We start from the raw sequence: 20,692 nt of genomic DNA, 5'->3' as shown, positions 1-20,692 counted from the left end.
CTGGCCAACATGGTAGAAACTCCACCTCTACTAAAATACAAAACACTTGCCAGGCGTGATAGGACATGCCTGTAGTCCCAGCTACTCGGGAGGCTGAGGCATGAGAATCGTTTGAACCTCAGAGACGGAGGTTACTGTGAGCCAAGATCGTGTCATTACACTTTAGCCTGGGCGACAGAGCAAGACTCTGTCTCAACAAAGACTGGGTCTTAAAAAAAAAAAGTTTAGAATTAGAATCTGAGAGTGACAACCATTAATCAGATCATTTCACTAATGAACGTTTAATTAGTATGAAGCTAAGTGCTCTGAGAAAAGTTTAGGGAGCAGAAAAAATTTAAAAAATAAAAATAAGAGAAGTTTAGGGAGCAAAAAAGGCTAAGTCTTCAGGTCAGCAAAGGCTTCCCAGAGGAGGCGGTGCCTACACTGATGTTACAGGGATGAGAAGAGTAATGGACCACTGTAAAGACAAGTTTGACTTGACTGAGCCCAGGAGTTCGAGACCAGTCCGGGCAGTATCATGAGACCTTATCTCTACAAAAAATTTTAAAATTAGCCAGGTGTGGTGGCACATACCTGCAGTCAAATCTTCTAGGGAGGCTGAGCTGGGAGGACTGCTTGAACCTGGGAAGCAGAGGTTGCAGTGATCTGAGATGGCACCACTGCACTCCAGACTGCATAACAGCAAGACCTTGTCTCCAAAAAAAAAAAAAAAAAAAGTAAGAGAATAAAAAAATTAAAAAAGTAAAATAGGCCCAGCACTGTGGTTCATTCTTATAATCCTAGCACTTTGGGGGGCTGAGGGTGGATCACCTGAGCTTAGGAGTTCAACACCAGCCTGGGTGACATGGTGAAACCCCATTTCTATAAAATATATATATACACACACACACAAAAAAAAAATTAGCCAGCCATGGTGGTGTGTGCCTTCGATCCCAGCTACTCAGGAGGCTGAGGTGGAAGACTGCTTGTACCTGGGAGGCAGAGGTTGCAGTGAACCAAGACCACAACACTGTACTCCAGCCTTGACATCAGAGTGAGACTCCCTCAAAATAAAAATAAAAAGCAAACACTTCAGCAGCTGCATGCTGCTCTTAGGCTCAAACCCAAATCTTTTTTCTTTTTTAACTTTTTAAAATTTTAGTAACTTTCTTTTTTCTTTAAAATATGGAACGCTTCATGAATTTGCATGTCATCCTTGCGCAGGGGCCATGCTAATCTTCTCTGTATCCTTCCAACTTTAGTATATGTGCTGCTGAAGTGAGTACCCAAATCTTTTTTTTCCCCCCCTTTGAGACAGGGTCTGTTGCCCAGGCTGGACTACAATGGCGTGATCCATGGCTCACTGTGGCCTCGAACTCCTGGGCTTCCAAAGTGCTGGGATTACAGTGGTGAGCCACCAGGTCCAGCCTGCTAAAGGGTTTAAACCAGAGAGTGTGCCAGATTTCCAATTTAGAAAGACTCTCTCTCTGCAGGGTAAAGTGTAGCCTGAGGTGAGGGGCAAGAATTGTGAAGTAACCAGGGAGGCCAGTGCAACGTCTGTGTGGGAGAAGATGCTAGCTGAGATGAGAAGTGCTAGAAGAAAGATGTGTATGGACAAGAGGTCACTGGGAGGTGAAATAACAAGGCTTGGCCATGAGTGGAAACCAGCAGCCACGGTGCCCCTCTTGAGAAGGGAAGATGGTACCTGAGACAGGGAAAATGGAAAGACCAGTATCCCTGCGGCTGACTGAGCCTCTGTTTGAGGTTTCACAGAGGAGTAAAGGCAACAAAAGAGGCAAGAATTGGAAGAAAGGTGACAAGGAACAAAAGTCAGCCATGCCTGATGCTACTGGGTAGCCAGCCACAATGCAGAGACCTGGCCAAGACTCTTGACAGCCTTAGGGTGTTGGGACTGGAAATCAGAGTTGAGGCTGGGGTAAGAGCAGGGGGCTCAGATGGAGGGGGAGGAGAAGCTAAACAATGTCCAGAAGGGAAGTGACTTGTCCCTCTGTTCAACAGAGGACCCAATAAGCAGCACAAAGGGTCCAGCAAGGGACATCATCCCGTTCCCAAAATGCTCAGAGCCACACGTGAAGCCGAAAGTGAAAGAGAAGATGCAGAAAACCGCCAGGATACTTTGAGGAAGAGTAAAGACGAAAGTGAAAGCAGAAAGGACAGACGTGGAGCCTAGCAGAGGACTTTTCAGCTACTCACTGGCCCCACTTGTCTGACCCACCCATCTGCCCGCGACCCCTAATCCGCTCTGCCTGCCCCAAGATGCTGGAGCCAGCCCTGGAGACCCGAGGGGGCTTCTCCTTCGAGAACTGCCAAAGGTGAAGGGGGAGGGTCACTCCCAAGCCGCCTCTGCTTGGTCGTGGCCTTTTTTCCTGGTTGGGGGTGGGGGAGGGTGTGTTCGACGACGGGTTCCAGGCTTACACCAGAAGATGAGAGAGACTGCGATCGGGTTAGGGGAAGCCACAGGGGTCTTGGAAGTAGAGCTGAAACCTGAGCGCCCTTCTCCGTTTCCAGAAATGCATCCTTGGAACGCGTCCTCCCGGGACTCAAGGTCCCTCATGCACGCAAGACCGGGACCACCATCGCGGGCCTTGTGTTCCAAGTAAGCCGCGAGGAGGGACGGGGGAGCTGGAGGGGAGCCGGGAGCATCGAGCAGGCACTGAGGCTGCCGTCCCTCCCTCTCCTCAGGACGGGGTCATTCTGGGCGCCGATACGCGAGCCACTAATGATTCTGTCGTGGCGGACAAGAGCTGCGAGAAGATCCACTTCATCGCCCCCAAAATCTAGTGAGCCTCCCCTAGCCTAGTTCCGGCACGCAAAAAAGAACCGCTCCCTCATTCCCACTCCAGTCCCCGCACGTCCCAGCCCTGCCCACGCCAATCCTCCCTTTTCCCCTCAGCTGCTGTGGGGCTGGAGTAGCCGCGGACGCCGAGATGATTACACGGATGGTGGCGTCCAAGATGGAGCTACACGCGCTATCCACGGGCCGCGAGCCCCGCGTGCCCACGGTCACCCGCATCCTGCGCCAGACGCTCTTCCGGTGCGGGGGCGAGGCTAACAAGACCCCGCGAGGGGCCGTTGCAGGGGCGGGGCCAATAAAAAGAAGGGCGGGGCCGCGACGGGCCAGGAGACCGGAAGAGGCCGGACTAAGAGAAGCTGGGCTACAGGAAGAGGCGATGTCAGCTATCGAGCTCCAGGCCACAGGAAGGGGCGGGGATAGCACCTACGGGTGGGGCATAGAGGGCCCAGGCCTGGGCCCCGCTTGTGGCCGACTCTGCCCATCCACGAGCAGGTACCAGGGCCACGTGGGTGCATCGCTGATCGTGGGCGGCGTAGACCTGACTGGACCGCAGCTCTACGATGTACATCCCCATGGCTCCTACAGCCGTATGCTCTTCACGGCCCTGGGTGAGCGCTTCTGTCCCTTCTCCTCGAACCCTGCCCCTGTGACCTTGGCCTCAGGCTTCTACTCCAAACCGGATGGCAGCCGTTGACTTCAGATACTTCTTCTGCCTTCAGGCTCTGGCCAGGACGCGGCCCTGGCGGTGCTAGAAGACCGGTTCCAGCCGAACATGACGGTGAGCAGCCTCTGTTCCCCACTATATGGTCGCTGGTGGGATGTGCACCTGGGAGCTGGGGGAGCACAGGACCCTGACCCAGTGTGGAGGTGGGGGAAGGCTCGTCGGAGGAGGTGACCACTGAAGGGTGAGTGGAGTAAGAGCAGAGAAGTTTGATCCCTACACCACACCGTCCAATACCAAAGCTTGGATGACTGGGAGAAGTCGAAGCTCACAGAGGATCTTTTGGAACCAAGGGTGGAGGGAAGGACCAGTAGAGTCCTACCTATATCAATGTCTGGAGCCTAGATTTTGTTTGGGCTAGGATAGAAGCAGGTGATGTATGTCTTCCCAAAGGTGGCTAAGGCTCCGAGGGAGAAACACAGTGGGGGTTTGGGGGGCAAGACCAGATTGGGTGAGTGGACAGGCAAGTCCCCAAGCTGTAGCCTAAATTAACAGCAGAGGGCCCATTAGGCCTCACACACCCATCACCGCAGCTGGAGGCTGCTCAGGGGCTGCTGGTGGAAGCCATCACCGCAGGAATCTTGGGTGACCTGGGCTCCGGGGGCAATGTGGACGCATGTGTGATCACGAAGTCAGGCGCCAAGCTACTGAGGACACTGAGCTCACCCACAGAGCCAGTGAAGAGGTGAGAGCTGGAGATGGGGGAACACAGGGATGTGTGGAGCCCTAGCAGGAGAGATGGGGGCTGCAAGAAGGGGATGGGCCACATGACAGGCTCATATTCAGAAGCTGTCCCTCCTCCCTCCCAGGTCTGGTCACTACCACTTTGTGCCTGGAACCACAGCTGTCCTGACCCAGACAGTGAAGCCACTAACTCTGGAGCTAGTGGAGGAAACCGTGCAGGCTATGGAGGTGGAGTAAAATAGGCTGAGGCTTAGAGCTTGGAACAAGGGGGAATAAACCCAGAAAATACAAACAGCTAAACAAATGACTGTGTCATTCTTGATTGGAGTGGGTGGGCAGGCAGCCAGCAGGGCTCTGTAGCTAAGGCGTCCCTGCAGGGGCCACTACCTGCCAGAGCTCCAATGCCTGGCCTATGAGATGCCCTTCACCCATCACCTCAGGCGTCTACTACTCCAGAACCCCAGCCCTTGCCAGCATTGCAGGCTTGGATGAAACGCCCCCATCCTGTCTCCACCTGAACCTTCCTTCTGGCTCCCCCGCCAACTCCACTGCCTGGCTTTTGCCCTCTGGTCCACTGGAGACTTGTAAAACCTGAAAGACCCCATGTACTACCACCTCCTAGAGATTTTCTATGGCTCCTCAGTGGCCCAGGACAAAGTCCATACCTTTCAGTCAGGCCCCCACAGGCCCCACTGAGGGCTAAAGTGCTGACAGAGGAGCTGCTCCCTGACTGCAACGCAAGGTCTCACCAAGCACTCCTCAACCTTGGAACATTCCTTACCCGTGACACCACTCAGAAGATGAAGCACGCCTGCACTGCTCACAGAAGCTCGGCTTCTGTCTGCACATGCTGGGCTTGTGACTCCAAGTTTTCCAGGCCAATAGGGGTCACAGGACTCACATGGGGAGAGATGACACGTTTCTCTAACAAACCTTTGCTAGGCCCCCGCTGAATCTCAGACCTGGCTGCTGGGTGCCAGCAAGAGCATCCTGCCCTCAGCGAAAACGGCTTAACTCCACTGGAGCTTCAGAACTGTCAGGGAGAGTGTGCGCAGCCTCCAGGGAGGGTCTATGCCAGGCTGGACATCCCTGGGCCGCTGACTATGCTCCCTGCACCCCAACATTCTATTACGTATATATGTAAATGTAACTGAAAAGTTGCAAGAGTTGTATATTGAATACCCATATACTGTCAGGTCACCACAGACCTGACAATTAGTATTTTGTTATATTTGCTGGCTGGGCGTGGTAGCTCATGCCTGTAATCCCAGCACTTTGGGAGACCAAGGCGGGCGGATCATGAGGTCAGGAGTTCAAGACCAGCCTGATCAATATGGTGAAACCCCGTCTCTACTAAAAATACAAATGTTAGCCAGGCGTGGTGGCACGCACCTGTAGTCCCAGCTACTCGGGAGGCTGAGGCAGGAGAATCACTTGAACCCGGGAGGTAGAGGTTGCAGCGAGCTGTTATCGTGACACTGCACTCCAGCCTGGGTGACAGAGTGAGACTCCGTCTCAAAAAAAAAACAAAAACCCTCACACTCCCACACTCCCAGGAGGCCAGCCAACACACCTGTTGGAACTTTGCACACAGGGTATCTTCTCTCTTCAAGCCTGAACTGCAGCTCAGTAACAAATGGGCTACAGACACCAGGGCCTTGCCCATGGAAGCCCCAAGGCCTAGAGAGGCTGCCAGAGATTTGATGGCTGTCACTCTCCACCTGCAGCCTCAGTCCAGGGTCTGCCAAGCACCAAGAGCTCACACTTTGCCCTTCTAAGTGCCAGGCCCCTCACAAGCATCATCTCATTGTTTAGAGTGGGGGCTTCAGCACCAGACAAACGCGGGTTTGTGTCCAACTCAACCACCTGCTGGTGAGAGAGTCACCATCTCTGAGCAGACCTGTGACTCCTGTTCCAAATGGATGTGGAACCACTGAGTTATGCGGAACCATGATGTGTTACGACTCGCAACTTGCCAGAACCTCACGGCCCTGGCCTTCACAGCAAAGTCCACTAGAGTAAGCATTCCCTCACCAGTCAGAACATCCTGGATGCTGAGCAGCCTTTTCTGAGAGCCTGGTGCCTTTGATAGCCCTGGGAGACTCCTCTAATCCCAGCCACCAGGTTGTCACTATAGAACTAATTAAACCATCTGTCCTCGGTATCCACAGCTTAACATTAGAATGGGAGATGGTTCAGGGAGCCAATTAGAGGCCAGGCTTTGGGAGGTGGTAGAGGTGAGAGCCTCACACCTGGGCTCTTGTCTGGTAAGTCCAGGCCTGAGTCAGGGGGCCTTGGCCTAAAGAGCCTGTCTTGACTGCAGCATGGGAGGGGACTGAGTCTACACAGCTGGCCTGGCCTCAAGCCTGGAACTTTAGCTCAAGGACAAGAACACCCATAAAGCCAGGCCCAGCTCCCAACCTTACATCTGCCATGATGTTGCTGCTCAGCCTGACTCTAAGCCTGGTTCTCTTCAGCTCCTCCTGGGGTGAGTGGGCCAGGACCAGCCCTAACTCAGCCCTGGGGGCAACTCAGCTCCCAGCACCAGCCCAGGGAAGGGGACAGGCTGGCTGGAAGGGATGCAGGTGGACAGAGTGGGCAAAGGAAACAGGATGTGCCAGGGCAGAGGAGCATGAACAGGCCTGCAGGGATGAGAGGGGGCAAGAGTGGGGTGGGGGGCTCACGAATAGGACCAGAGCTTGAGCTAGGCCCTGGGAGCTGGGGCCGGGGTGGGTGGGGCATGGTTTAGGAAGCTGAGACAGGAAGACCTGTCCATGTCTTTTAGAAAGAACCCTCTGGCTGGATGAATGGTATGAACTGTTCAGGTCTGGAGAGGTCAAAGAGACCAGGGGTAGGGACGGGGAACAATGGCACTAGACTGGAGCAAAACGGGGGAGAACGGCAGGACTGGGGGACTGGTTGGATGGGGAAAACCAAGATAGCTGTGGGACCCGAAGGTACTTGCATGTACCCTGTTGGGGAAGGGGTAGTGCTGTACCCTCTCTACAGACCTCTCCAGGGTACACAGCCTGGGGCACCCAGAAGGAGGTGGAAAAAGGCAGGCTGAGGCCTGGGAAGCAGGTCCTTACCAGCCCAATGGTCAGGCTGCGGCATTCCTGCCATCAAACTGGCACTGAGCTTCAGCCAGAGGATTGTCAACGGGGAGAATGCAGTGCCGGGCTCCTGGCCCTGGCAGGTGTCCCTGCAGGTACACCACTGGAGGGGTGGGCAGGGTCCTGGGTATGTCATGCCTAGGGGCAGCCTGAGCAGCCCATCCCCACTCTGATCTCTGAGTCCTGACCCCAGGACAGCAGCGGCTTCCACTTCTGTGGTAGTTCTCTCATCAGCCAGTCCTGGGTGGTCACTGCTGCCCACTGCAATGTCAGGTGAGCACCCTCACTCCACCTGCCCCACCCCTCACATCTTCCTGCCTCCTCCCCTGGCTGTCCCCCTCTCGTTCTGCCCTCCCTGTAGCTGCCTAACCCCACCTCCCTGCAGCCCTGGCTGTCACTTTGTTGTCCTGGGTGAGTATGACTGATCATCCAACGCAGAGCCCCTGCAGGTTCTGTCCATCTCTCGGGTGGGCGCTGGGAACAAGGAATTCAGGACACGCCCTGGCCTACCCCACTCAGCACCCATCAGCCCCAGGTGCCAGTACCCACCCCAGCCAAACATGGCCTGCTTCTGGCCCCACAGGCCATTACACACCCTAGCTGGAACCCCACTACCATAAACAATGGCGTGACACTGCTGAAGCTCACCTCGCCAGCCCAGTACACAACACGCATCTCACCAGTTTGCCTGGCATCCTTGAACGAGGCTCTAACTGAAGGCCTCACGTGTGTCACCACTGGCTGGGGTCGCCTCAGTGGTGTGGGTAAGAACTCAGGCCAAAGCTCAGGGCGGGAGGACTGAGGTGAGGACTGGTGTTCTGGGCCCAGCCTGACCACCCCTCCTGCCCCACAGGCAATGTGACACCAGCACATCTGCAGCAGGTGGCTTTGCCCCTGGTCACTGTGAATCAGTGCCGGCAGTACTGTGGCTCATGTATCACTGACTCTATGATCTGCACAGGTGGCACAGGTGCCTCTTCATGCCAGGTGAGCCGCAGCACCCCATCCCCTGGCACACCTCCCAACCCCCCCCCACTCACTTCTCCCTCCCTCTTCCTTCTCAGGGTGACTCTGGAGGCCCTCTTGTCTGCCAGAAGGGAAACGCATGGGTTCTTATTGGTATTGTCTCCTGGGGCACCAAAGACTGCAATGTGCGCGCACCTGCTATGTACACCCGAGTTAGCAAGTTCAGCACCTGGATCAACCAGGTCATAACCTACAACTGAGCCCACCACGGGCCCCTCCCCAGCTCAACCTATTAAAGACTCAGGTCCTGTCCCATCATGCATTCTTGTCTGTCTTCCTGGCTCAGGATAAAGGAGAGGCTATTGAGGGTCCGACTCCCTACTTGGACTTCTGGCATGGAAGGGGCTGAGTGACTCCTTGAGTAGTAGTGGTTCTTCCTAGAGTAGCCATGTCCTCCTCCAGGGCAACCCTTTGGTTCTACAGCAAGAAGCCACAGCTGTTGGAATGAATGGCAGCCCTCCCTGGAGAGGCAGCCTGTTTACTGAATACAGAGGATACATTTACAAACTGAATACACGTAATAAATAACTGCACGTTCTCCATCCACGGTCCATGGCATGAAAGCCCAGGTGGGTCTGTCAAAGGCCCACATCTCCAAACCCCCGATCCTGCCCTCAGGACCAGGCCTACCCTGGGCAAGAGAAAATATAATCCCCAAGGCTTCAAGCCCCCAGAGACACTTGGGGAACTGGGGGGAAATTCTGAGGCCATGGGGCTTGGTGTTCCACTGCCTCCTGTCCAGGGGGCAGTGGGGATGACAGGAGGGGGTGTCTAAGGCACAGTGGACTTGGTACAGAGTGGTCGCTTTAGTTTTGTTTCCCACTGGAGGTGGCACATGCAGGAAGAGGAGGGCCTGGCCCAGGCTGCTGACTGGTAGAAGCTGAGTGAGAGCCACACCCTTCCCCACTGGCAGGGGTCCTGCGGTCAAGCTAAGGCCAAAGCTGGGCCCTGGCCCCATTCTACCTACTGAAGGCAGCTGTGGAGGGAGGGGCTCAGATTCCAGCCTGGTTTGTGGTAGGGGGAGATACCCCAACAGCCATGGGAACAGTTCTGGCTCAGGCCTCTAGGAAAGCAGCCACCCAACCCTACCCACCTCCCACAGGGGCTCTTTCCAGCCTGAGACTCAGCGGGACCCAGACTGGAAGGTTAATGCTGTGAAGGGAAGCAGCACAGGGTGGATGGGGCAAGGCCAGGTGTGAGAAGGCAGTGCCCCAGGCACCCAGGGTTCAGAGGCAGGTCACACAGTATTGCTAAGTTCCAGGGAGGGGTGCGCAGAAGCTCAGCAGAAGGGGAGAGGTGAGTAGCCCGGGACCCGCCCCCAGTGTGGCAACTCCTTCCTTCCCATGTCCTCTCGGACGACTACATGTGTGCACGATAGGAGTGCAATGATCACTCCCAGGCTGCCAATACCCATGCAGACATCAGATGGCACCTTCGTGCAGTTGCAGAGGAGGGAGCGGCAAAGCCTGAAGGAAAGGGGCAATGGGCTGCACTGAAAGATAGAACCCGGGCTGACACTGGACCCTACTGTGAAGGAGCCCCCTGCCCTCTGCCTTGGCCCCCCGGTGCCCCATCCCCCAGGTAGCAGCAATGGGGCCCCCTTTAACTGCCCCCAGTTCGGAAGGAGGCACCTGGGGAATGGAATGGGCATCCAAGGGGGAGAGGGAGGTAGTGGTGGGCTCTACAAAGAAGGCACCAAGGGCGGTGGGCTGGTGGGCAGAGACCCCCTCAGAGTCTGGAGCCTGGGCAAGCTGACCACCAGCATGGCCACACAGTCCAGAAGGGTGAAGGTCCACTCCATGGCCCCACTACCAGAGGTCCTGGCAGGTCCTGGGACCAGGAGGGCTCCCTGGGGGCACCATGAAGGAAGACAGATCTTGGCTGGGAGGTGGAGGGCTATTTGGATCTAGCTAAGGGCTACTGGTCCAGACAGGGCACAAGCTTTGTGCCTACCTGGATCTCCCACTGGAGCATAATCTTAAGGATCAGGATGTGTGGGAATGTGTGGAGCCAGGGAGGAGGGCTCCGTGAAGGAAAGGGGTCCCAGAAGCAACTGTCGCAAAGGGTCCTGAGGCCAGAGGACACCCTCCACCCTGCACTGCAGGCCCCTTTGATTTGGGAAGAGGCAAATGGCAAAGAAGACACTGAAGGCCAGGTCCTATCCTTTCAAAACTCCAGAGCAGCTGCCCAAGAGGGGTATCAGTGCCAGGCCAGGCTCCCAGTTCAGGGTGGGTCACAGCCCCCTGGGCTACCTCCACTCTCTCACACCTGGCCTAGGCCCATGGTGAGGACAGGGGCTGCTGAAGGCACAGAGAAGGGGCTGGCGCCAGACATTCTTCACCTACTGCGGGTCACACAGGCCTATCTCCAGAGAGGGCATCGGAGCCAGAGGGCACCACAGTGTGTGGCCAGACTGGGCCGTGCCGCACATGCGCACAGCCAGGCGGCTCAGCCATTGTACTGCTGCTGGTAGCGCAGGTTGAGCTCCCGCAGCTCCCGCTCCCGCACACGGCGTGACTTGTTGGAGCGTGTCGAGCGGCTGGAACGTGTGGACTGGGCAGATTTGGTGCTCTGGCAGCGCGAGGAGGCACGTTTGAGGAGGTTCTGGGATATGGAGCGGTGCAGGTTCTTCATGGATGAAGAGGCAGCCATGCTTACCACCCACGGGTGCCTCAGGGCCTGCAGTGCAGTCATACGGGCTCCAGGGTCCACTGTCAGCAGGCGGTCAATGAAGTCCTTGGCCAGGTTGGACACACTAGGCCAGGGCTAGAGACCAAAGACAAGCATTAGAGAGAGAACACCCAACACTGCCCACCCCATCTGGATGAGCCACTACCCAGCATCCCTGTACTTTCCCGAGAGAGGCGCTGCCCCTCCTCTCATGTAGTGCTTGGGGCCTCCCCACCCAGTACTGGCCTAGGCTGAACAGGGACTGCTCTCGGGGTGATGAGGAGTCAGGAAAGGACCTGTCCACTCTCCCAGGAAGCAAACATTTTTTTTTTCTTGAGATGGAGTCTTGCTCTGTCACCCAGGCTGGAGTGCAGAGGCTCAATCTTGGTTCACTGCAACCTCTGCCTCCTGGGTTCAAGTGATTCTCCTGCCTCAGTCTCCTGAGTAGCTGGGATTACAGGCACGTGCCTCCACGCCCGGCTAATTTTTGTATTTTTAGTAGAGACGGGGTTTCATCATGTTGATCAGGCTGGTCTTGAACTCCAGACCTCGTGATCCACCAGCCTTGGCCTCCCAAAGTGCTGGGATTACAGGCGCAAGCCACCACGTCCGGCCCTGGGAGCAAACTTCTACGGTGCACTGGACCCAAAGCCTGGCTCAGGGAGATGGCCTCTGCTAGGACCCCCCAACCTACCCCAGGAGAATTATAACTCAGGGGAATGTAAGAGAATGACAAACTTTCCCACCACATCCTAAGTCAGACTGGAGCTCCAATCCCTGGATGACCAGGATCAGGCCACTTAGAGGGGAACTTCCTAGTCCTTACAGTGGTGGGAGACCACTGCTCCCTGACTCTACCTCCCAGCATGAGGAGGAAATAATTCAAGGCAACTAGATTTCCCAGTCTGCTGAGGGCAGGGGCTTCCAGGGACCAGGCAGGAACCAAGACCCTTCTCAATGGCACTCTGCATTGCACATGACTTCTTTAAGCCACAAAGGGCTGCTGGCAGTGCTGTGTGCCAGTCTCATTTTAGTCCATTCTGTCTCCCGGGAGGAACTCCATAAAGCCCGCTCTGCCACATGCGCCTAGGGCTGCCTCGTCTTAGCCCCGCACCCAGCAGCTGTCTGTCTCTAGGCCTCAGGCTCATGGCTGTCTTCACCTGGCTGGATCCTCTGGTTCTCAGGGTAAAGGACACTTGCTTAGACTCCCTCTTAGCCCCCAGTGCTTCCAGCAATTATTCCAGCTGTAACTTGAAGACTGCAGTTTCATGGTCATTTATTATTCCCATGAGATCATGCTGAGCTGGATGAGCCCCAGTGCCTGGTACTGAGCATATAGGAAGCGCTCAGTAGGCACAGGTGAGTAACAACCCACGATGCTGCTGCCAGATGGGTACCCTTTCCTGGAGCTGCTTCCAGGCCATGGGGCTTAGTCAGGTGAGTCCTTGCGTCCTCCATCTCCTAGGAGCACTTTCAACATGGGTTCTGACGCTCCCCCAAGGGTAGGCGGCTAGGACCCTTCCTGAGCCTGCTGCAAATGGCTCAACAGGAATGCTAAGAACACCATCACTTTCCTTCCTGCCAGCTGAGGTCTGCCTGTTCCACCCATGGTACCCTTCACTCTAAGGAACCGCTGAACATGCCCTCCAGGGGGCTTAAGAGGATCTGAGAGTCCTCCTTCAGGGCAGGTGCGCAGCCATCTAGCAGACACGCACACCCACTAACTAATGCTACCCCTAGTCTGGCTCCCTTGACCTCCAACTTTTCTCCTACCCAGGGGGAGTCGGTAGAGGGGTAAGGCAGGGAGAACACTCTTCTGAGGAAGGGCTGGGGCTACCTGCAGCTGCTGTCCTCACCCGCTCTTTGGAAGGTTATTTCAAGTTTTACTGAGCTGAAATGGGAGCAATAGTGGAACCACATTTCCAAACACACCTAACAGGCTCATCCTCACCAGTGGGCCAGCAGCACCCAGTGACTCCTGGGGAGATGCTGGCCCTCAGGAGGAGGAAAGTCAGGGCCCAGTAGCATGCAGCCAATGGAGGCCCATAGATATCTTACTATCCAAGGGCTGTGTGTGGGTGCAGACAGCAACAGCCCTCCCATGCAGGCAGGTAAGTCCCCTGGGGGCTTGTGTTGTTCAAGATTTATACTGAGGTATTGAGGCCAATATGCAGGGCAATTGGACTAGACAGCTGCCACAACAGCCTTTGGATCACAGCCCAAAAAAGCCCCAAAACCCATGCGCAGTAGCTTCTGCCTGTAATCCCAACACTTTGGGAGTCTGAGGCAGAAGGACTGCTTGAGCCCAGGAGTTCAAGATCAGCCTGGGCAAGATGGTAAGACTGTCTCAAAGAAAAAAAAAACATTAAAAAATTTTTTTAAAAAAAGAAAGCTCCATGGCTGCCCCCTGAACATGAGAAACCACTATTGGGGGCAGCCAGTCCAGACCACAGACATTCACTGTAGCCCCCATCACCCACTGGAGAGACAGAAAGCAGCTTAATGGAGACAGCACATACCCAGCTGAACAGAGTGGGTCAGGGGACACCTGTGCTGCCTGCTGGCTTTCTACAGCCTCCAGGAAAAGGAGAATTTACTAGGGAGCATGCTGCAGCTCAGCCTGGCCTGGTGATGGAACAGCCCCAAGACAGGACTGGCAGCCCAGGCTGTCCCAACAGGGCTGCCCCTGCCCCTTGGTCCAGCCAAGACAAAAGAGGGGCAACTCCCCTACAGAGGCTAGGAGCCTGAACATGGACGGAATGGAGGCCTCCCCACTTCACATCCACACCCAGCCAAACTGTGGACCCAAAACTCCAAACCAGTCACCAATGCAGTCTTGGAGGGGCCTCTCCCCAGACCAGCCCTATGGGCTTAAGTGTCTCTATCTTCAGAGTGGCATAGGCTCACACCAGGCATCAACCCCTGCTGCTCATGGAGCGGCCCGCCCGTTAGTGCCAAAGCGAGCCAGATCGATCCCTCTCCCCCTGCTCCCCAAGTTTCTCGCCTCGCCAATTACTGTGGATGTGTGGCTGTGTGCAGAATGCAGATGGACTCATTTGTCTGAGGGCTGGCCTGGCCTCTCTGGCAGGTTCCAGTTCTCCCCATCTTTGAAGAGCTGTAAGCAGCTGGGCCAGGTGGGTCCCCCAAGCTAATGTGACTCTAGTCGTCCTGACCTGAGAACCAGGCTGTGCCAATGGCCCCCAGCCTAACCCTTGTACACAGAGGAACCTACAAAAGAAAGGCTGAACACAAGAAGGTAGTCTTCATCCAGCTCACTGTGAGGCAGGGTCTTACGGTAGCCTCCAGAATAACAGGCCTCAGTCTGGGAGCCCTGCTGAGGCCTCTCACAGGGCTCAGAAAAGTAAGGCTTTCCACACTCGCCCACAGCCATGCTTCGAGCCCCACATCAACTCTGCACCTCCTAAGAAAGCGCTCAACACCAGCAGCCCAACCCACCTGCTTCCCCTAGAGCCACTTAAGTATGTATGTCAGCCAAGGACTGTCTGGCCAGGAAGCATTCTAAGCAGGAGAAAAGGGAAAATTATGAATAGTCATGGCCTTCAGTCTCCACAACTGTTTGTTCTGGTGAAGGACAGAACTTGTGCCCCAGTATACTTATTTGAGGCCACATCAGGGACACACATGGCCTCAGTTGGCTGACAGATAGCACAGGTGCCAAGACCCACCTGGGCAGTCTCTCTGAGGCTTCCACCTGCTTCTGGGCTGATGTGGAGCACAAGGCACAGAGGGAAACGATAAGATGTCACTGGCTCTGGCCCCAGACTCTCAGGTTTCCCCCTGCTCTGGGATCAGAGAACAGTTTCCATACCCAGGGTCACAGCCTCCACTCTCCTTTCCACAGTCTCTGGACAAGTCAATGGCTCATGCCTCTAATCCCAGCACTTCGGGAGGCTGCTGCGTGAGTGAGGGCCGGGCCCTGCTCCAAGAGGAGGACAAGCAGAGGCTATGGGAAGAGGGCATCACCTCTGCTCTGACTCCTACCATCAAGCTGGCTGCCTTTCTCCTGAGTCCGTGGCCCTCAAAGAGTCCTTGTCCCCTTGCAGTTAGGATACCTGCTCCTGATGTTGGAACAACAAAGATGCCAATAGTGGGTATGGAGAGGGACCTCTTCCTTGAGCACCTCCTTACCAGCTGGCCCTCCTCATTCCTCTACCCATGCTGGGCCAAAGCCACTCCTTGGCAGTGGAGTCCGACTCCCCCTGGAGAGGGAGAGGCAGCAGAGCGGGAAGGGCTTTCCACTCCTGCCGGAGGACCCCCGGCACCAACCCTTTTAATTTGCTCTAGCTCTAATGTCTGGCACAAGGGCCTGGCACGAACACTACCCAAGCCACTGCTAACAGTTTCACCTTGAGCCCAAGGGCAAAGGAAACAAAGAACAGTGCCAGCTCTCTGGCACAGGCTGCAGACAGAGGAGGAAGCTGCTTCTTTCTGGCAGCAAACACAGCTTACAGGGTGGCCCTAGACTTCCTCTGGCAGGCAGGGCTGCCTACTGGCAAGTGAGGCTGGGAGAGAAAGGCCCATTGGTGTCTCTTCTGAGTGGCATGGGGGATAGATTAAAGGGTTAGACTGCAAGCCCAGCAACCTGAGTTCCAGTTCTACCTTCTCTGCTGCCTTTAGAGAAGTCACACCGCCATCACTTTCAGCATGAAGAAGGGACTGAATGTCATAAACTCTAGGTCCCTTCAAGTTTCTAAAGTCCTAGACTCCTTTTTCTCTACCTTTTCCCTCACATGGCCACATATGAAGCACAGAGCAGAAAATCTAGCATTTAAGCTGACCTCTTTTTTTTTTTTTTTTAGAGACAGGGTCTCGCTATGATGCCCAGGCTAGAGTGCAGTGGCTATTCACAGGTGCGATTCCACTACTGATCAGCACGGGAGTTTTGACCTGCTCCATTTCCAACCTGTACCAATTCACCTCTCCTTAGGCAACCTGGTGGTCCCCCGCTCCTGGGAGGTCACCACATTGATGCCAAACTTAGTGCAGACACCCAATCGGCATAGCGCACTACAGCCCAGAACTCCTGGGCTCAAGCAATCCTCCCACCTCAGCCTCCTGAGTAGCTGGGACTATAGGCATGCGCCACTGCGCCCATCTAAGCTGACCTCTTAACCCCTGGGTTCCTTATCGAACCCACGATGATTCTGGGGCAGGCTGGCTGGCAGAGAAGGTGGCCTCACCACAGCACTGCTAGGGAAAGAAAGGGAGGAAGCAGCCTGAGCTTTGCTACCATGACTCAGTTCTTCCCTCAGCTCTGTCTCAAGATGTATTTTCAGACCCAGTGTTCCCACCTTCAAAGGCCTCCTTTCTGTACTTACGTGGGCCTGAATGAGAGCAGAGAAAAGGGCACGGAGGAAATTCTGGGAAACAGAGCTTTGGGTTTACTCAGGAGAGAGCAGCATGACAACAAGAACAGCATCCAGTGATGCTGCCCACGACAACGACCAGCATTTTGTCAAATTCAGTAGAATTAGACACTGTGTAGCAGCAAAGCCAGCTTCCCCTCCTGTGGTCAAAAACCCATCATCCTGGTACCTGGGCTTTCAGGCCAGACTGAATCTACCACCCTGGGACCCGGCAGAGGGCGGGTGAGGGGGCAAGCAACAGAAAAGGGAAGGGTGTAGGGGGAGAGAGCCTGAGAAGAGAAACAGAGGGAAGAGAATGGAGTTTTAAAAACAAGCAGGGAATAAAAATAAAAATGAGAAAAGGTGTGACAACTTAAAGGTTAGTAAGGTTGTGTTCTGAGTGCCCCCGCCTGTCCCTGCCCAGAGCCACAGAGTGGAGGGGAAGGAGAGGAGGGAGACAGGGCACAACTTAAGATCAAGAAGGGGCCGGGCGCGGTGGCTCATGCCTGTAATCCAAGCACTGTGGAGGCCAAGGCGGGCAGATCACCTGAGGTCGGGAGTTCAAGACCAGCCTGACCAACATGGTGAAACCCCTTCTTTATAAATAAATTAATTAATTAAATTAAATTAAAAAGATCAAGAAGGATGCTGTTTGCTTGCTTTGCAGTCAGCCTGCACCAGCAGCCTAGTGATGTCTGCTTTTAAGAATGTCCTAGATGGCCAGGCACGGTGGCTCACGCCTGTAATCCTAGCACCTTGGGAGGCTGAGGCGGGCAGATCACGAGGTCGAGAGATTGAGACCATCCTGGCCAACATGGTGAAACCCCATCTCTACTAAAAATACAAAAATTAGCTGGGCGTGGTGGCATGTGCTTGTAGACCCAGCTACTTGGGAGCTGGGAAGCGGAGGTTGAACCTGGGAGGCGGAGGTTGCAGTGAGCCGAGATCGTGCCATTGCACTCCAGCCTGGTGACAGGCTCTGTCTTGGAAAAAAAAAAAAATTATGTCCCAGAGTAGCCCTGGAAGTTCCAGACTTAGAAGCCTGCTGCAACATGATCTCTTTTATCTCCACTCATCAAGGATTCTGCTGAGGCCAAGTGATTCCCAGGGTCTAGCCTCTTTTTTTTTTGAGACGGAGTCTCATTCTGTCACCCAGAGTGGAGTGCAGTGGTGCGATCTCGGCTCACTGTAACCTCCATCTCTTGGGTTCAACTGATTCTCCTGCCTCAACCTCCCAAGTAGCTGGGACTACAGGGGCATGCCACCACCCCCAGCTAATTTTTTGTATTTTTAGTAGAGATGGGGTTTCACCATGTTAGCCAGGATGATCTTGATCTCCTAACCTCGTGATCAGCCCACCTTAGCCTTCCAAAGTGCTGGGATTACCGGCGTGAGCCACCACACACGGCATTTTTTTTTTTTGAGATGGAGTTTTGTTCTTGTTGCCCAGGCTAGAATGCAACGGCACAATCTCATTGCAAACTTCACCTCCTGGGTTCAAGCAATTCTCCTGCCTCAGCCTCCCAAGTAGCTGGGATTACAGTCATGAACCACAACACCCAGGTAATTATGTATGTTGAGGTTTCATCATGTTGGTCAGACTGGTCTTGAACCCCTGACCTCAGGTGATCCACAGGCCTTCCAAACTGCTGAGATTACAGGCATGAGCCACCTTGCCTGGCCTTTTTTTTTTTTGGAGGCAGAGTCTCGATCTGTAGCCCAGGCTGGAGTGCAATGGCACGATCTCGGCTCACTGCAACCTCTGCCTCCTGGGTCCTGATTCAAGCAATCCTCCTGCCTCAGGCTCCCGAGGAGCTGGGACTACAGGCACATTCCACCATGCCCAGCTGATTTTTGTATTTTTAGTAGAGACAGGGTTTCACCATGTTGGCCAGGCTGGTCTTGAACTCCTGACCTCGTGATTCACCTGCCTCAGCCTCCCAAAGTGCTGGGATTACAGGCGTGAGCTACTGCGCCTGGACTTTTTTTTTTTTTTAAACTTCTTCCCACCCTAATTTCTGAGGCAGTTTGGAGGCTCAGTGGCTGTTACTATCTCATCCACACTGTAGTTTCTGTCTGGAACCCTTGCACACAGGACTTGGCTCAGGGCCAGCAATAGGTCAACATGGGAAGGTGGGAAGAATAAAGAGATTAATGTGACTGAGCCTTCTGCTCCAAGCTGGCTGGGTCACATGGGAGCAGAGCTCTCTAGGTACCACACATCTACCAAGGCATGTCAGGCATGATGGAGAAGAATAACCTTGTGATGGGAGGACTGACCAGGGAACGTGAGCCTGGAGGAGCACAGCCAGTGAGGCTGGCTGGACCAGGTCACCATCAAATATGCCATGCAACTGAGAGCCCACCTCCACCTCAGCAGGGGTGGGAGGAGGATGAGCATGGGAGGCTATGAGTGGATCTAAAGAGGTCAGGGCTGGGCACAGTGGCTCACACCTCTAATTCCAGGACTTAGGGAGGCCGAGGTGGGAGGATCACTTGAGGCCAGGAGTTCAAGACCAGGTTAGGCAACATAGTAAGACCCTATCTCTACAACAAATCTGAAAAATTAGCTGGGTGTGGTGGAGGTGGAGGCAGGAGGATGGCTTGGACCCAGGAGTTTAAGGTTACAATGATAATCAAGCCACTGCACCCCAGCCTGGGCTTTACAACAAGACATTGTCTCTATTAAAAAATAAATACATACATACAAATAAAGACGTCAGAATGTGGGAGAGGTGACAACCCAGCATCTCCCAGAGGAACTCGAGGGCTCAGAAGCGACAGAGCCTATGAAGGGCGGTGCTCTCCAGGTGGAGACAGACAATGAAAAGACAGGAGGGAGGGGACAGCTGACGCACCAGGGATGGCTCTGAGCGCAAGCCACCACACCCTGCTCCTTGTTGGCCAGGCCTCAAGGGCTGGAGGTGGAAAAAGTGATGAAAGGCAGCTGTAACCCAGGCTGACGTGATGCTATGGGTGGTCAGCAGGAACAGCTGAATGCAGCAGCATGGGGGTTAGGTCTGCTCCTGCCATTACAGGGAAGCTGCTGCTCTCTGGGGTGTGTGCAACCAGGGCAGCAGCAACAAAGGGACACCTAGAAGACAGAGCTCTAGGGAGCCCAGTGGTGACACAGAGGTGGCACAAGAGGGGGCTGCTGCTCTTCTCTACTCAGAGCTGCCTCTGGCCTCACGTGGAGGGAGCTGCCTCTGTCTTCCTGCCAGAGGTCTCCAACCAAGGGCAGGTCCCCAACCACAGTGACCAGTGAGGGTCCACCGCCTCCACCCAGTGGCCCAAACCATGTCACCTCCCAGTGACCAGTCAGGAATCCAGCCTGAGGCTATCTGCTCCTGCAGTGAAGGAGAGGGACTTAATCTGTTGAACACCTCATGCTTCAGTGAGGTGGGGATGGCTTTTCCCTAAGAGACCCTTCCTGGCCAGGTATGGAGGCATCTGCTTATCCTCATGGGATCCTCACGCAGCTCCAGCAGGCCGGCAGGAAAGAAGGGCTTAGGGATGGATGCCTCACAGCGAAGGATTCTAAACTGATTTGTATTTGCTCGTGCTGTCAGTTATTGGGACAGTCGTGGGAAAGCCATCTTCTAACTCTGGGAGCAGGGGTCAGTGAGAAGAGAGTAATGCAGTATGTTTAAAAAAAAAAAAAAAGAAGAGTGCTCGCTTTAGCAGTACATATACTAAAATTGGAACAATACAGAGAAGATTAGCATGGCCTCTGCGCAAGGATGACATGCAAATTCGTGCAGCATTCCATATTAAAAAAAAAAAGAAGAAGAAGAAGAAAAAAGAGAAGAGAGGTGAGCTGATGGGTGCATCACAGTCCCCATCCACACTGAAGGTGAGAAAAGTCAGGCAATTGAAGCATCCAGGAGAATCCAAGCATAAGCCAGGAAACATGCTCCCTCACTCCCCACATCCACTCTGCCACCAGCATATACATTTGGTCTCCTGCTCTCCAGACACCCAGACAGCCCTCCCCATGACTCTGGGGTGAGGTCCTATCCCTGCTCACATGGCTGCTCCTTGTGGCATATAAGGGGAGGTGAGGAGCAGGGAGGGAGACAGAAAGAGCATAGCCCAGGTGCGGTGGCTCACGCATGTAATCCCAGCACTTTGGGAGGCAGAAGTGGGCAGATCACCTGAGGTCAGGAGTTCGAGACCAGCCTGACCAACATGAAGAAACCCCATCTCTACTAAAAATACAAAAAATTAGCCAGGTGAGGTGGCACATGCCTGTACTCTCAGCTACTCAGGAGGCTGAGGCAGGAGAATCACTTGAACCCAGGAGGCAGAGGTTACAGTG

At 54.6% G+C, this 20,692-nt stretch overlaps 3 protein-coding genes and 2 non-coding genes across 7 annotated transcripts in view; 3 read left to right on the top strand and 2 right to left on the bottom strand.

Annotated features, from left to right (window-relative positions):
• Window positions 1–1,158: 1,158 nt before the first annotated feature.
• Window positions 1,159–1,265, bottom strand: LOC135277346 (U6 spliceosomal RNA). Its single transcript, XR_010344961.1, has one exon. It is a non-coding gene; the product is annotated as a U6 spliceosomal RNA (small nuclear RNA).
• An 840-nt stretch (window positions 1,266–2,105) lies between these two features.
• On the top strand, window positions 2,106–4,493 carry PSMB10 (proteasome 20S subunit beta 10). Of its 2 annotated transcripts, none has more exons than XR_001109896.3 (8): window positions 2,106–2,312; window positions 2,509–2,596; window positions 2,683–2,780; window positions 2,894–3,034; window positions 3,287–3,402; window positions 3,514–3,572; window positions 4,026–4,200; window positions 4,325–4,493. XR_001109896.3 is itself a non-coding variant. In XM_012468173.2 (8 exons), exons 1-8 carry the CDS (start codon window positions 2,257–2,259, stop codon window positions 4,434–4,436), a joined length of 822 nt encoding a protein of 273 aa, XP_012323596.1. In that variant the 5' UTR covers window positions 2,108–2,256; the 3' UTR covers window positions 4,437–4,493. The 2 variants fall into 2 exon arrangements, 1 of the variants encoding a protein (XP_012323596.1); XM_012468173.2 differs by having other exon boundaries at window positions 2,108–2,312; window positions 4,049–4,200.
• A 2,003-nt stretch (window positions 4,494–6,496) lies between these two features.
• Window positions 6,497–8,597, top strand: CTRL (chymotrypsin like). The gene is given in 7 exon segments (XM_012468176.2): window positions 6,497–6,687; window positions 7,304–7,407; window positions 7,506–7,585; window positions 7,698–7,779; window positions 7,896–8,076; window positions 8,166–8,299; window positions 8,377–8,597. Coding segments are annotated over 7 exon segments (798 nt in total). The 5' UTR covers window positions 6,497–6,632; the 3' UTR covers window positions 8,539–8,597.
• Window positions 8,598–8,775: 178 nt separating this feature from the next.
• Window positions 8,776–20,692, bottom strand: part of PSKH1 (protein serine kinase H1) — a 36,468-nt gene continuing 24,551 nt past the window's right edge. The window contains exon 3 of one of the 2 annotated variants that reach the window (XM_012468174.2): window positions 8,776–11,104. In XM_012468174.2, the coding sequence (XP_012323597.1) occupies window positions 10,787–11,104 (318 nt within the window). In that variant the 3' untranslated portion in view covers window positions 8,776–10,786. The remainder of the gene's footprint in view (window positions 11,105–20,692) is intronic. The other variant, XM_064383197.1, reaches the window with a different exon arrangement.
• Window positions 20,043–20,149, top strand: LOC135277348 (U6 spliceosomal RNA). Its single transcript, XR_010344963.1, has one exon. It is a non-coding gene; the product is annotated as a U6 spliceosomal RNA (small nuclear RNA).

This window comes from Aotus nancymaae, unplaced genomic scaffold (genome assembly GCF_030222135.1).
Source record: "Aotus nancymaae isolate 86718 unplaced genomic scaffold, 86718_ANA_hifiasm-v0.15.2.pri h1tg000030l, whole genome shotgun sequence".
In the NCBI taxonomy this organism is placed as follows: Eukaryota; Metazoa; Chordata; class Mammalia; order Primates; family Aotidae; genus Aotus; species Aotus nancymaae.
This window is presented reverse-complemented; position numbering and strand designations above follow the sequence as displayed.

Excerpts from the sequence above, each read along its gene's own strand:
- PSMB10 (XM_012468173.2), top strand. The coding sequence starts at position 2,257 with ATGCTGGAGCCAGCCCTGGAGACCCGAGGGGGCTTCTCCTTCGAGAAC. Across the intron at positions 2,597-2,682 it reads TCGCGGGCCTTGTGTTCCAA|GACGGGGTCATTCTGGGCGC; the intron begins GTAAGCCGCGAG and ends CCCTCTCCTCAG. Across the intron at positions 3,035-3,286 it reads CTGCGCCAGACGCTCTTCCG|GTACCAGGGCCACGTGGGTG; the intron begins GTGCGGGGGCGA and ends ATCCACGAGCAG.